This window comes from Oxyura jamaicensis, chromosome 8 (genome assembly GCF_011077185.1).
Source record: "Oxyura jamaicensis isolate SHBP4307 breed ruddy duck chromosome 8, BPBGC_Ojam_1.0, whole genome shotgun sequence".
Lineage (NCBI taxonomy): Eukaryota > Metazoa > Chordata > Aves > Anseriformes > Anatidae > Oxyura > Oxyura jamaicensis.
This window is the reverse complement of record NC_048900.1, coordinates 5,416,062-5,431,389: the sequence shown is the minus strand read 5'-3', so window position 1 is coordinate 5,431,389 and position 15,328 is coordinate 5,416,062. Positions and strand designations below refer to the sequence as shown.

Here is a 15,328-nt window from a genome sequence, read left to right as displayed (position 1 = left end):
AAATCTTTAAACATCTGCATGTGATGTAAATGTGTCTTTTGAGTCAGCTTTATCTGAGTTACAATGAAACAGTCACTTCTTTTAAGTAGCTGCACAGTTTCTCTGAGATCTTAATGCCAGCATACATCCCCGTCTGCAGACAGGTGTGCACGTTGGAAAAGGACTATATGCTGTATGGCAATCAACAAACGAACTTGCGTGTTTACATGTGCTTTCAGCATGCACATGCTTTAATGATCCAAATGGCAAGTTTTAAGTGACGCACAGACCAAATTAACTTTGAAAGATTGTTCGTTAACACCTCAATCAGTGTTTAGGCTACGCCATTCTTAAATCTTGCTAGTTATCTCTGCAGCAGTCTCCACTCAGTTATAGGTGGTCAGTATGGAGAAGAAAATGTGAATTCTTGGGTTGTGTTTCCTGTTTGTAGGTTTCTTTGGGGGTTTAGGAGGGATTGGGCAAGCAATAATAGCTTCAGTTGTTGTTCAAACTGTCAGACAGCGGGTGAAAAGTTGTAATTACTCTTGTCAACAGGAGCTGGTAAAGCACACTACTGATTCCATGGAGAAGGCAAATCTGAAACTGGCACTTGATGCAATGAAGGTAAGCATTCGTGTCAATGAAGTATTTATATTCATGTTGGCAGTTAAAATGGTAGTTCACAACTACATTTCCTGGAAGAGATGATCTTCACAGCAGGTCAAATAGATGTTTTCTGAAGTCACTGTGAATTTTGTGAGTACATTAGGGCAAGTATATAGTTGAAAGGTTTGCTGAAGTCTTTGAACAAATTCAGTAGCTTTCTGAAGTGGAGTGTTTATGAATGGAGCTTCCTCATTTCAGTTTACTTTTAAAAATCAATCTGCTGTCATATATTGAGATAAAAAGCAGGTGTTTCAATGATGTTGGTCTGACTTGGAAAATGTAGAAATACTTCTACCATGGTAAGCCAATTCTAATCAGGGTCAGTGGTTTCCCAGTGAGGTGTAGATATTCTCTTCCTTTACAAGACTCACAAGACTCTTTTCCTGTTGTCTCAGTGTGCTCTCTGTCTTTACCTTTGAAAACATTAGTATCTTTCTGGAGGTATGGTAGTGGTACCTGCCCCTCTACAAGTGGCACAAACAAATGGTTTCTATAATAGCAGTACTGCCTTAATGTTACGTTGTGTTCCTCTGCACAGTGTCATTTCTGTTTCATTTAACTTTACTACATGAATTGTGAAATTCATGCGATGAAATTGAGTTTTTCTTTCCTCCCTTTGAAGGGGAAGCTAACACAGCAAAGGTTAGGCCTCCTGTTGTAATCGGTATGGTTCATAGAAGATGCCGAAATCAGAATAAGTTAGTTCTGGGTTACACATTTTTGGGTCTCATTCTGTTAATGTCTGAATGCCCAGAATACAGACTAGCTCACAAAAGAGGTTTTTGGCCTCCCCTTTTTGTCATTCAGTTCTGTGGAGTGAATGCAGAGAGAGCCATCATGATAATCTCGCAGGTAGATGCCTGAAATGGGGGTGGTATAACATTGCTTCCATCTAGTGGCGATCCATGCATGCATCTTGATTACTGGTAATTGGTTAGGAAAAAAAACTTTTTGTCCTCTCTTTCTTTCCCCTTTGTGTGTGTCATTGTTCTTGGTGATTGGACTCCAAATAAGAAATCTCATTTCAGAGTTGTTGTGGCAGTTGTGTCCTGGCTGGTAGAACATAACCAGCCAATAATAATAAATAACACTACATATTAGCATCTCTCATTAAGGTCGCAACATTGTTTCCCTTCTCATTGTAAAATTTTATTGTCTCTTATTGTAAAATTGTATTGTCTCTTAGTAAGCTGCCAGAGCAGTAACTGTGCAGTGTAGGTATGTTGCTTCTAAACGCCCTGGTGTGTCTGCTTGAAAGTCATCTTTGGAAAAAATATCCTGCTAACAAGGTGGTACTGCCACCCTGGAAAGAAAATTCTGGGAGGAAATCTGGCTGTTGGTTTCTTTTTAGCAGCAAGAAAAAGGTTACTTAATTTCTGTACCAACTCTTTTAAGACTGATATGATGTATCCTGTCTGGTTTCATTTGGGAAGCTAGCGTAATGATTGCAGCTATTCTTGGATTCTGATTAAAAATGTCTTAGCGAGATGCATCATTTTTCCACCTTCTAAATTTGTGACCATATTGAAGGATACTGTAAAAGCAAGTTGTGAAGATCAGAATACCTTTTCTAACTGCTGCTCTCGGCATCCCTGACCCCACCAATTACCACTGCTGCTTGTTCCTTATCTCTAGCCATAAACAGAGAAACCCCAGTAAATTATCACTATTACTCAAGCATGTTCAGAGCTTTTTAAAGGCTTTAGTGAAATGTGTACAATGTATGTTCTGGTAAGGGGGACCGTAATGATCTCAACCTGTGACTTTAGGTAGTATATCCGATTAAAAGCCTCCTAAAATCTGTGTAATACCTTCTCTCTGCTGTACAACACTACTACTGTACAGTAGCTTCTTCTCTCCCTGCTAATAGGCACACAGACACGTATGTTTATACCTTACATGCTGCTTTTGAGCAGCATTACATATGGTCATGGTCTAAACTTTTGGGTAGACCTGTGAGGTGCCAGGAGTTGGACTTGATGATCCTTATGGGTCCCTTCCAACTCGGGATGTTCTATGATTCTCTGATTCTGTGTTTTCTACTATATGCTGTTTTTTTTACCTTCTGTCTTATTCTCAGGTATTGGATGTTGTTGATTGCTTTTTCAGACCATAAGTGTGCTACCTAAATTACATTTCTATCTTTAGTTTTGAAAATAGGACGTTAACAAAATCCAGAAAGTTGGCTCTTTTCTAGTATTCAGTATGTTTTCCTCTCTCTTGCTACTAGATTTGGGTTTGAACAGATACAATGAAGAAAGTTGTAAATATGATTTAAGATAAGCAGAGGCTTTTTTCCTTCTATATCTAGGCATACAGATTGATAACTCTTGAACATGGAAGATGTATATATTTTTAAATAACTAAATGTTCATATTAATATGCTTTGGCAAATTTATTTTTAATTCTGCCTTTGGCTTAAGTGGACTGTTTTGGATTTTTTCCTCCCTTTTCCTGTTGATGCTCTAGGACTTGGCTCAATATGTAAATGAAGTGAAGAGAGATAATGAAACACTCCGTGAAATTAGACAATTTCAACTATCAATAGAGAATTTGGTATGTGATAGTTTGCATTTATACAATTTTTAATAACTTCTGATCGAATACAATGAAGTACTTAATTTTTTTCCAATTTCATATGAGATTATTGTACTCCTGGTGAAATTCAAATGCAAGTATCGTTTCCTTGGCCTAGAATGATATAAATATTCACAGAAATACCTGCAGGGATTCTGTAAAATTCCAGTAAGTCTGAGCTGGGGGCCTATATGTAGTTGTATGTATTTGTGTAGTTAAGTGTTTGTATTTGTACAGTAAGTCAGGTGTTTCTGTAATGCAGAAAATGTATCTCTTTGAAGACAAATATGGAATGGACTGATGCCTTACAGTAATTAGATGATAATGAGGAAAAGATGCTTTTTTTTTTTTTTTTTTTAATGGACCTGAAAAGTCCTTTTGTGGGGTGAAAGGAGGGAATGGTCTAAGATTTGAATGTGCTATCTTACTGCTGTTGCTCTACTGAATCATACATACTCTTTGTTTCAGAATCACTCCCTCTTACAGTATGGAAGGCCTCAAGGTGATGGGGAAATAAGGATCACTACATTAGACAAACGTGCAAGGCAAGACAGGTGATGGCATGGCTTCTGGTGTTTGTTATAAAATACCTGTAAAGCGACCCTCTCTTTTCAGACCTGAGGTCAGCTTAGTGATTCCTGAGAGCACTCTCATTTCAGCGTGCGATCTTAGAGCTCATCACTGTTTAGCAAGTGAATTTGCAAGGTGATTCATGGGAAGCTAGCAAATATGTTATCACGTTAGATCATCTAAGTCCCTTAAAAGTAGTAAGTCTCTAGCAAGAGTACTTTTAGTGTTTCTTCTTTTGTTAGTCAGTAGTTTAATTGTTCACCTTGAAAATTGTAAGTGCAACAGGAAAAGGTTTATAAGATAAGACTTAGGGTGTCGTCTATCCATGGTCTTTTTAACCCTTTTCATGTTGTATTTTTGTAGGCATATCTTCTTGTTTGATCTAGCCGTAATTGTTTGCAAACGGAGAGGTGATAATTATGAAATGAAGGAAATAATAGATCTTCAGAAATACAAAATTACAAATAATCCCACTACTGATAAAGAAAATAAAAAGGTAAATATTTGATAGTAATTCATGCAAAATGTATATCTTTAGCAGCAGTTCAAACCTTTTAATGAGAGTTAAGAATGTGTATATATACAATTAATTTCTAAACTTTTACGTATTAACCTGAAGGAAAAATGAATATTTAAGGATTTTAACTTTGCTTGTTCTGACGTTACTAAAACATTTGAGTAAGCCAATCTCAAGTGAACAGAACAGTATGGTGTTTCTGAAATCAGGGTTTTTATTACAAAATGTAGAGGTGATTTTTTTCTCCGTAAGTGACCTGTTTATTGCTATTGTTTTCATGCAGTGGTCTTACGGCTTCTACCTCATTCATATCCAAGGTCAAAATGGCTTAGAAGTTTATTGCAAAACTAAAGATTTGAAGAAAAAATGGCTCGAACAATTTCAGATGGCTCTGTAAGTATATATATATATATTTAAGTAAAATCATGTTCCTCTCAAGTCTAAGGATGTCACTTAATTTAAGCTGAGCTACTAATATATTTCACTTTTTTATACAGACTAGTTACCTGTTTTATTTGACTTTCTCAAAATCAATAGTGCTGACTGACATCTTCATCAACAGAGTATTTCCCTGAAACTCCTCTTGGAAAAGAAAGAGGGCACTCTAGGCTATGTATTACTTCACAAATTTGCTACGAAGACTGTTTCAGGAATACTGTCTTAAGCAACCAGCGGAAAACATTAATTATTTTAGCAATAAATATCTAACGTAGTGGTGACTCTCTTCCCCTTATGTTAGTGTTTTGATTAATTGAAATATATTTTTGAGATGTGATGCTGATGATTTAAGGGAGAGAATTCTGCCATTTTTCCTAGTGGCTTTTAACTAATCTATTCTTTAGTATTTGGACTATGTTGCTCAGCTTACACAAAGAAAACCAGCCTTTTGAAACAAGATGTAATATTTTGAACTGAAAGAAGCAGTCTGATTTATACTTCTGGAAAAGTTGTTCACATGTAGCACTGCAGATTACGTTACTGTTATGCAGCATGAGCTTTATTTCCATTTCTGATTCTTGTTGGAAAGACAAACATGATTATTGACACCTCAGGTATTCTGATTAAATTTAAAACATGTAAACAAGGGAAGCAGATGATAAGGTGATGCTTGCCTTACTTCAAAAAAAAAAAAAAAAAAGTGTGAGGGGGAGTGAGATATACCGAGTGAAAACAACAGAATTAACAAAGACTGTTTTGGATGTGATTGCAAAGGTTGTGGAGTGGGGAAGAAAGGCTGCTATGAGCTGATACAATTGAAACTTGCTTACAAGCTAAATGTATTTATTTAAAACCTTAGTTTTAATGTTTACAGTAAAGTTTGCTGTTAATGATAGGACATGTATGAAAGGCATGGGGAACTTAGATTTAGCAGCCTTAGCATTGCAGTTATTGATCGCTCTTCAGGCTTCCTGTGCGCAAAAAGTCCCACCCAATACAGCAATAAAAGTCAGTTACAGAGAGCAGTAAGAGTTATGTTTTTTTCCCCATGAGTATGTCCTCAGATATTCCCAAATATCATTACGGTTATGTGCAGGTTGTGTGCCCATTTTCATGCCATCTGCTCTTTGCTCTCTGGTCTCCAGTGCCCTCAGGTTCTCCCCATCAGTCTGCGTGCAGGGGATGTGCAGCTCCTCCACGACTCCTGGTTTGAGAGTCTGAGTCTCCCTGGCATGTGCCTCATCCACCTTCCTTCAGTGCTGTTTGCAGCCAGTGCTTTGGGACCTGCAGGGCTGACAAGTTGATGTGCTACTCTTTCATCTTGGGCGGGTGGAATTTCTCACTGAAAATGAGCACTGTGGTGCCAGCCTTGTCTTGTGTGGATGTTTGTCCCTCTCGTAAACCCATACCTCTGGGTTAGCGTCTTCCTGCGTGATTCAAGGCTGTAACACAGAGGCAAGGGAACGGGAGCAGTGGGGTTGTTGTGGGTCAGGGCTGAGGCGTAACGTGATATAGGGGCATGATTTGCAGTAGCCAATTCTTTTTCTCCATTTTATTTTATAACCAGTTGGATTAAAAGAATTTGGAGCTTTGGTGTTTCCTGAAGACTTTATACATTCCCCCAGTCTGTTATGGGATTTTTTGACTTGATAGCATATTTCCCTCTGCAGCTCTTCCCAAAAATACCTGGTTGTACATTGCGATAATTATATTCTGATATGTACTGAGGCACAGGAGTTTGTATTTGGGAATAAACAACACCACTATTTTGTTTTGCAGGTTGCTTTGATTCGTTGTTTTCAGGGTTCTCGTGGCATACTGTGTAGGATAACTATTCTAACGTGCATCTATTCTGAAAAGTAGCCATGATTAGAATTATGCTATTATTCATCACACTCAATTAGCATTGGTACTTTTATGGGCAAGATACTTCTCGTTACTTGAAAATTTTACTGAGACTGCAGAAATAGCACAGTTGAGAGGGGATGGATTATTAGATACTTGCCTGATGATTAAAAATGATGTTGTTTACTGAGTTCCAGACAGAAATTTCAATGCAGTTTTGTTGCCTTCTTGATAGCATTCTGTATGAAATCAGGTCTCTGCAAGTGGTAATCCAGGAACGTAACAAGAGAACAAATTGGGATCTCATTTTTAAATTAAGAATGAGCCTTGTTTCCATTAGAACGTTTTTTTGGCAAAACTGTTAAATAGTATGCAACTTTACTTTTTTTAGGTTAGATGTTTGTATCGGTGTACGAGCAACTGTGATTATAGTTATATTGCTGAAAAGGCACTTACTGTACAGATACCTTACTTAAGTTCATGAACCTGTAAATGTATTTCAAGAAAAGCGCTGTTTAAAAATCTTTTCAGTGTAGACAAGCCCTAAATCCAGTGAAATGTGTTGAATTATTCTTTTGCTGCTCTGGAGTAACTGAGATGAGAATTCGTCTCTGGGTACAGAAAGCTTCTGTTATTGATGAAGTATGAAATAGAGGAGAACACCGCTTTGCGGGCTGGGCTTAGTTTCAGCTTGGAGGGCAGGAATACGTTAGGCACATTTGATATGGAAAATCATTTGAAGGAAAGATGAAATCCCAGTGCAATTTGAGTGCTATGTTTCAGACAAGCTAACTAGTAACTTTGTAAGAAAACTATTTTCACAAACCTATGAAAAATACTCTACCTCTTGGCTTGCTTTGTTGTTACTGTAGTATGTGGTGAGGTGTTCCTCATGAGGGAGGTTGGGTACAGTTGGTTACTGCTTGTAAGAAACTGAGTAAGTTTTTATTAATATGGCAGTTCTACTATATACATGTATTTGCTGTTTTCCTGAGACTTTATTGCTTTATTTAGAAAATACCTAATACCACAAACCCATAATTATTATTTTTCCTAAGACTTTCATAAAGATGATTAATGGAGCCACTACTTACACTACATTCTCAGCAGCAGTGGCACTGTAACACAGCAGCACTGGTGCTGTTGACCTAAGGTGAGGCTGGGTCTCCTCCTGCCCCCCCGCTCCTTTTTTTGATGTATATATAATTTGTACAACCCTTAAAATTGCCATTTAGCTGGAAGCACTAGATCATTGTAAAGTGAAGCAGGATATTGAGGCAGCACAGTCAACGTTGTAGTCAACCTCCTGAAGCTAAAGCTTTGGACTCTGAACTGGAGAGGTTTTCAGGAAGTTAGCAGAGACCAGCGGAGGGAGTTTTAGCAGTAGCCTGGGTATTGCGAACGGATTATCTCGCTCTTGGTGTGTCTGTTCCCTCTCATTCGTGTGAGTGGAAGTTTGGCATGCACAGCGAGAGTGTAACTGCTTATTGCCTCAGAGGAGCTGCTTAGCAGCAGTAGTGGTTAATTCAAGCGGTTGCTACTTTGTTCTTGGAACTCTATTAATAATAATAGATGAGCTTATAGCTGTATGGGTAAATAAGCACCTTTTTATAGATAGTACTGCAAAGACTTGTTGCACTAGATGTTGAACCTTTGTTTAATCTAGCATGTCAAATAGCATTGGTTTAAATGCAGAGTCATTCCATATTCAAGATAATAATAATAGAAGCGTACAGCTAAATTACTGCACCAAATTACTGAGCCACACTAGAGATGACATGTATTAAGAGAAAGTTTGTCAGCAGTGTGATAGCGCATGGTTTATTTGCTGTAGCCAAGCCATTGAAACCTCAAAAACAGGTTGCAACTGACACAACTTTGATAGATTTTTCTAGTAACATGTCTCATCTAATCTGTTCTTTTCTCCTGCATTAAAAAAATAAACACACACAAAACCCAGAAGAATCAGAACGAATGTGTCTCATAAATAAAAATTACATAAAATATTTGACATTTCAGTGTTGCTCAGCTGATAGTGAAAGATAGGAGCACTGGTTGGTATTGCTTTTTCCTAGAAAGTTATCCTACAGATGCTTTTTTTTTTTTTTTTTTTTTTTTAAAAAAAGGTATCTTTATTAATGAATTTCATGCTAATTGTTCTTTATTAAAAGAAATATTTGAAAGTTGAAGTTCTATTCCTGTATTGTATGAGCATACATACTTCAGCTGTGCTACTTTATTTGGAACTACTTACCGGGCTAATTACCAGGGTTAATTCCTTATGTGGCAACTGCTTTTCTTGACATTGCTGTGATGAGATTCATTCTTTTTTATTTAATTATAAGGTGAAAGAACAAATACTGAAATAAGAGATGTGAATTATTATGTCTCGTGGGGACACTGAACATTTTCTTCAAATTTCTAAAATTTCTTTGTGCCTAGTTGGTTAACGCTTCTTGATCACCACAGAGCATGGAGCCAGGTGTATGAAGTCATCCTCACAATGGCATTAGAGACCTTTTTCTTGAAAGGCCCTGTATTAAATTTTCACACTGACTTAACATCTGAATCCATTAGTGTAATACAGTATGCCGTATCTTATGCTGGTTTATACTGAATTCAGTTTGTAATCATGACGTCTAGTTTGCTGATTTAATTAAGTCTTTCTCTGGTTTCTCATTGTGCTTTGTAATCTGCTCTAAAAATGGCCATCAGCAAATTTGGCTGGAGTATATTTTACTAGATAGGAACATGCTATGCAGAAATGCACTTTAAAATGAAACCGAAGAAGAATTTAGGTTGGAAGGGGAGTGTGGAAATTGGCTACTTCAGTCTCTAGCCCATAGCAGGGCTTAGGTTGCTTGGGGCCTTCTCTACTTGAGTTTAGTACTGCTGAATTTCAAGATGCACTGAACCAATATTGCAAAGCCTCATGCAACAGTGTTGTAACATGCCTTTTAATTAGGCTTTACTCAACATCTTTCACAAACTAAAAAGTGTGTGAAACATCTTGCAGACAAACAGGCCTTTTAAAAAGTAACTAGTTAAAATTTCACCTTCAGAAGTACTATGATTCTGGTTTCTGCTTTGACATTGTTAGTGAAATCGCAATATTAACATCATCCCCGAAACATCAGTGGGAAACCCAACATCATTATAGTGATTAGTGTACACATTAATGGCGTTCAGTTAATGAATCTGATTTTTTTTTTTAGTTTTACATTCATATAGAAGCTTTTCCACATTTGAAAGCTGTATAGTCCTAAAAAAACAAACAAACAACAACAACAAAGCAAACAGAAAACACAAAACCTCCACAAAAAAGTGGTTTTTAATTTTAACTATTTTAAATTTTTACATCACTTAGAGTTTGTGCAGCTGGTCAGGTACCCTCTAATATATTCTTGAAAAATTGTTTCAATTAGACATGAATTCACACTGTTTAACTCAAGGGAAGCAGAACACATCTGATTGAAAGGAAATAATCCTGAGATTCAGTGGTTCTCAAACCCAATAGGTGTGTGTACAACATTTTAGATTAGGCAAGCTACATAAATTGTAGATAGAGCTCATTGGTTTTCAAGATTTTATAGAAAACTAATATAGAACACAGAGTAGGTGAAAATTGTTCTCTTACCTATTATTTCCAAATTTGCTTTGCTCTCTGTGACTAATGACATTGGTCAGATTCAGCTCAAATAGATCTGTTCCCTCAGATAGAGCATTAATAATGCATATGCATTAAGACTCCTTCTGAGAGAATATTTGAGCTCTGACATACTGAACACTGACATATTAAATTAAAGCTTTCTTATCAGGGTACTTCAAAAACCTTAGATACCAGTTGCATTTTTCAAATAGCCTGGAAAGGTGTTTCACTTATGCCAACCTCACATAGGTGGTTAGCAAAGCAATAAACAAACATTTGCCATTCTTCTCCATCAGTATAAATATTTCAGTACTGCAAAAATGAATACAAAGTTCTTGTCTGCCAGAGAAGAATGGCCGCCTGTTCTTTGCTTAGATTCCAGTTGTTTGTGATCAAATGTTTTTCAGGGTTACAAGCAACCATTCACAATATATTTATAGCTATGTGATTTGTTTAGATTATTCTGGGCCCAGCAAAAACCGTGTGAAGATTCTGCATATGATTAAGAGTGCAGTGTAAGGATAGCACAGAATGTGAAAGCAAAACAATTTATAAAAACAGTGTGTAAACACTTGGAGATAAATACACTTTGATGCTGTATCTTCTGGTTCACAAAAAATAGATTTTCCTGTCCTTATGTTTCCACATATTACCTTATAACATGTGAGTTATACTACTGTGAAAATTAGTAAGCATTTCATAAACTTGAATATCAACATGAGTTAAGACTGCAGTGATACCACATTATAAAACTTAAGTACCACTGTCTAAATACTGCTTTTGTGCAAGGCTTTTTTTTTTTTTTTTTCAGTCTCTAAACATGCAATGCTGATTTTGTCCTGATACTTTAACTACATGAACAAATGTCCTATAGTTCCTCCCTGCAAACCCATGCTATCCTTTTTGCCTTCTTAGCAGATTTAGATGTTTGTCCAGCAATTCACAGATTTATGGTCCTATACAGCCTGTAGTTTTACATTTTCTACACCAAAACAGACACTTACATTCATTAAACGTGAATCTGTGATAGAACATTTGACGTTTATCACAGTGAGCAACTAAGGTTTACAAATCCAAATTTACATAATTCTCTCATAAGACTCAGCCAGTGAGTACTTAAAGTATATGAAGTACTTACGCTTTTGACTACAGATAGTCAAGTGTGACAGAGCTTTGTTCGTATCAGGTGGTGGTGTCCATGCACATTCTATGAGAATAGATGAGCTCAAAGCAGTCCATCTCCCATACTTTTCAGGGAAGAAGCTGATAAGGACAAAGGAGAGCCATTATCTTGCTTGAAACAATGCATTACAGTTCTAAGAAGTTAACATGATGATTTCTTTGATCTCAGAAAAGCCACTCATCATATGATCAAATAAGTAAATTTCCTAGCAAAGTCTTAGAAGTTGTGCGTTCTTGATCAAAAGCACAATTTACTTGTGATATGGTTAATTTAATTATATAACGTGTATTCTCGATGGAGACTCTTTGATGTGACAAACCAGAATGTCTGAGTATTAACATATGGAGGATTGATTGATTGATTAATTCAGTAAATATCTGCTTCAAAGATGGTTCTGAAATATAACAGCCTATCTGGAACAGGGAAAATGAATTAGCTGTAAGTAATCAGTGTTGCTCCTTGAGGAGAGAAGGTGGAAAAGAAGCTGAAAATCATCCTTTGGAAGAAGGCATCGCCCACCTCTAGTGCTCTTTAAGAACGCTATTTCCTCTCTCCATCTTTTTACAGTTAATTATAAAATCCTTGTAAATACCCAAATGATTTATTTGTATTTGTGTCCCTGCCCTTTTGCTTGGCTACTTGATTACACAGGTGCCTTTCTGTTAGATGCTAGCATATTGTATGAAGTGGTCAGCTGAAATGATGATAATAGCTCAGCCACCAAGTTTCACGGGGAAAGAGAGGATATGTAAAGTGGCTCTGCTGTTTGTGGGCAATGTGATTCTTAGGGAAGTCTGCATGGCAGAGCAGGAACTTTTCATGAAATTGTTCATAGGAGGTTTTGCTGAAAGCTCTTTGTCTTCTTTGACCGTAACATACATGGTTTTCTGATTCATAAAAAATAACATGGATAGAAATTAAAACCCTAGGAAAAAGTAGCTAACATCTGCCATACTTATTGGCTTACTAAATTTTCTAAAGTTTTCTAAGATGAATCCAGTTGACATGGCTAACTTCTAAGGTGTATAAAATTTTGAAAGTTGGTCATTTGAGCAACTAAGTAGGAATTTTAACTTAGGCTGAGTCCTTCTGTAAATAACTTCGGATGACAGTTAATAACTTTGGCAGATCTAGGTTTGATACATTTTCTGTGGTGATGTCAAATATTGGTCTCAGTGAAAACAGAACGAAGGTTTCTAGCATCTGTAGCTGTTAATCAGAGCCATTGTCTTGGTAGGCTATATTGCATGGTTACAGCATCAGATTTCTTGTCACATATGCTTGAAAATGTTCTTTAACAGTTTGTGCTCACGGTGTCCATAATACTGAACTGTTCTGTTTGGAGCATTTTAAATTCTTATAAGCATAACAAGGAGTGCAGAATAATAACAGCTCTAAAATGCAAAGGTCTAAATCAGGGTTGAGAGTCTGAGAGTTCAAGGTATTGAGTTTTATCTGAGCTCCCTGTAGTATTTCTTTTAATACTTAAAGCAGTTTTCATTCATTGTAGACTCCTTACCTGATGCTTCATGCACCTGCTTATTTGTAATGCCTCAGGGCTCACGGGTGGGCATACATACATTTAATGAGTTTTCTAAAGCCATGTTTTAATTGAATGGAATGGCTACTCGTTTTCAAATATAATACACTTTTGAAATTACGGGATATTTTGCAGACATTGCATACAGTCAAATCTTGTGTAACTTCTTCTGATACGATTGCATTTCTTGAAGTGACTGATATGGGAAAAGGAGCTTCAAAACCTGACCTCAATAGCATTAATATTTAAAAACAAAATACAACAAAAACCTGGCCCCTCTCCCTCTTATTAAGATGTACCATCTCTTTCCCTTTTGGGGGAAAACTGAAAGTTGTTAGTCTGAGAACCTGTGGCTCTGCTGGACAGCGGGTTCCCAAACCAAGGGCACTCAAGGTGTGTTGGCTGCTTTTCGTGGTCACACAGAAGCATGCATGTGGGATTGCTGCTCTGGCAGGAGAAAGGGGCTTCTATCCAAGTTGTCTGTCCCACTTAGTTATGATCATCTGGAGCAACATATTTGGACTTTAATCATAGAATGGCTTGGGTTGGAAGGGACCTTAAAAATCATCTAGTTCTGCCCCCCCAGCCATGAGCAGGGATGCCACCCACCAGATCAGGTTACCCAGGGCCTCATCCAACCTGGCCTTGAACACCTCCTGGGATGGGGCATCCACAACCTCTCTGGGCAACCTGTTCCGGTGCCTCACCAACCTGAGAGTGAAGAATTTCCTCCTAACATCCTCCTGAGAAAAGTGGCTCCATTCAGTCAGAGTTTACAATGCTTTTGCTTTCTCTCTGTCGTGTAACAGAAGAAATGAGCGTCCAGGTCAGCCCCTGCTCTTGTTGTTACCCTGTCTTGTTTTGCTGCTAATTCACTTTTGAAAGGATCTTACTCCATCCATTTGCAAAGGGTCACTTACTTGTTTGTCTGAGTTTGATGATTTTTTTTTTACTCTTCTATATATGCTGCAATTCTTGCAATGAATCATATATATGCTTTGCATGGTGGAAATGTGGTGTGGAAAAATCTGAGGAATATCAGATTTCTCCATATTTTTTTCTTGTAATGGTTATTTTTTTCTTTTCAATTTAAGAAAAATAAGTTTAGATTAAAATTACTTGGAGTCTGGAAGGGGAAGTTGAGTTGTTAATTAAGTACTCCAGAGAAGCAATTTTTCAACTTTAATTGAAATGTTTGTAATGAGTAAAAGCAACACCTTCCTAGAGGCCTTGACCCAGGGAAGGAGGGGGGAGGATCTGTACAGGTCTTAATTGCTGAAATCTAGCTTGTATTGGAAAGCTGCCAAGGAAGCAATTAGAAGAAACGGCCCTCAAAATGCAGTAGAAGAGACAGACGAACCAGTCACTAGTGGAGAACAGCAGCAGACCTCGCAGGCAGATGGCTTAAACCACCATGTCGAGCTGGTAGTGTTAGAGGTAATAGTGAACAGATGTAAAGAGATTGGTTTCCTTAGTGTTGTTCCTAGGCACCTTCATTTAACTCCTGCAGAATATGCTCCACGATGCTAGACTTGCTGCTTGCTCTGCTGCTGTGTGACTTCTTGTCACGAGTGCTGCATGAAGAGTTTGGTACCCATAACCAAAAGGCCAAGACCCCAGATTCTAGTTGCTTCTGCTCTTCACATTTTATAACATCCATCTCTTCTCTTGTATGCTCTTTTTCAGAAGAAGTCATGTTATTTGCATTTCATTAATTTCTTATTTAGAATTTAAACTTCCTATAAGAATTTAATTAGTGTAATCAACGTAATACTTCAAATTATTCCTTTCCTATATTTCTGTTAATTTGTTGGCAGTCAGCAGGCTTTCAGTAATATGCGCATGAAAAATAAACTTCAGACAATAGTTCTTAAAGTCTCTGTGGCTAAAAATGAAATATCTGAGGGGTCTTCCTCGAAGGATCTCCAACAGAAGTAAAACATCCAAGGGAATATCCAGTCAGCATGTTAGAATCTGTGAAGTAAGGATTTTTCATGGTGTGTCTTCAGAAATACGACCTTTGTGGAAACGAAGACCGGGATGTTCATGTCCCTGTTCTCCATGTGGGGAAAATGGGAGGAGCTACAGTAAGCTATTTTAGCCTTCCTTTATTTTATCTCTTGGGTTATGTTATCCATTGTAATTATATATTTAATAATTGCATACTTAATTTTAGAGAATGATATAAGAGAGCTTTGGGGGCTGAAATTTTAGTACTTTTCTTGGTGTATTTTATTTTATAAGCCTTAACTGGGTGGAGAAAATTAAATTGATGGTAAAATGAAAACATATTTGTGCCTAACCCACTGAAGAAATGAGTTTGTTTGTTTAGCCTGACCTCCTGTTGTGAAAGGTATTTTTGTA

The 15,328-nt window shown here is 37.2% G+C and overlaps 1 protein-coding gene across 3 annotated transcripts in view; it reads left to right on the top strand.

The window, feature by feature from the left end:
• VAV3 (vav guanine nucleotide exchange factor 3) overlaps positions 1-15,328 on the top strand; it is a 163,794-nt gene that overhangs the window by 75,042 nt on the left and 73,424 nt on the right. For all 3 annotated transcript variants that reach the window (XM_035333121.1, XM_035333120.1, XM_035333119.1), the window contains exons 11-15: positions 535-603; positions 3,115-3,201; positions 3,691-3,776; positions 4,156-4,288; positions 4,593-4,702. In XM_035333121.1, the coding sequence (XP_035189012.1) occupies positions 535-603; positions 3,115-3,201; positions 3,691-3,776; positions 4,156-4,288; positions 4,593-4,702 (485 nt within the window). The remainder of the gene's footprint in view (positions 1-534; positions 604-3,114; positions 3,202-3,690; positions 3,777-4,155; positions 4,289-4,592; positions 4,703-15,328) is intronic.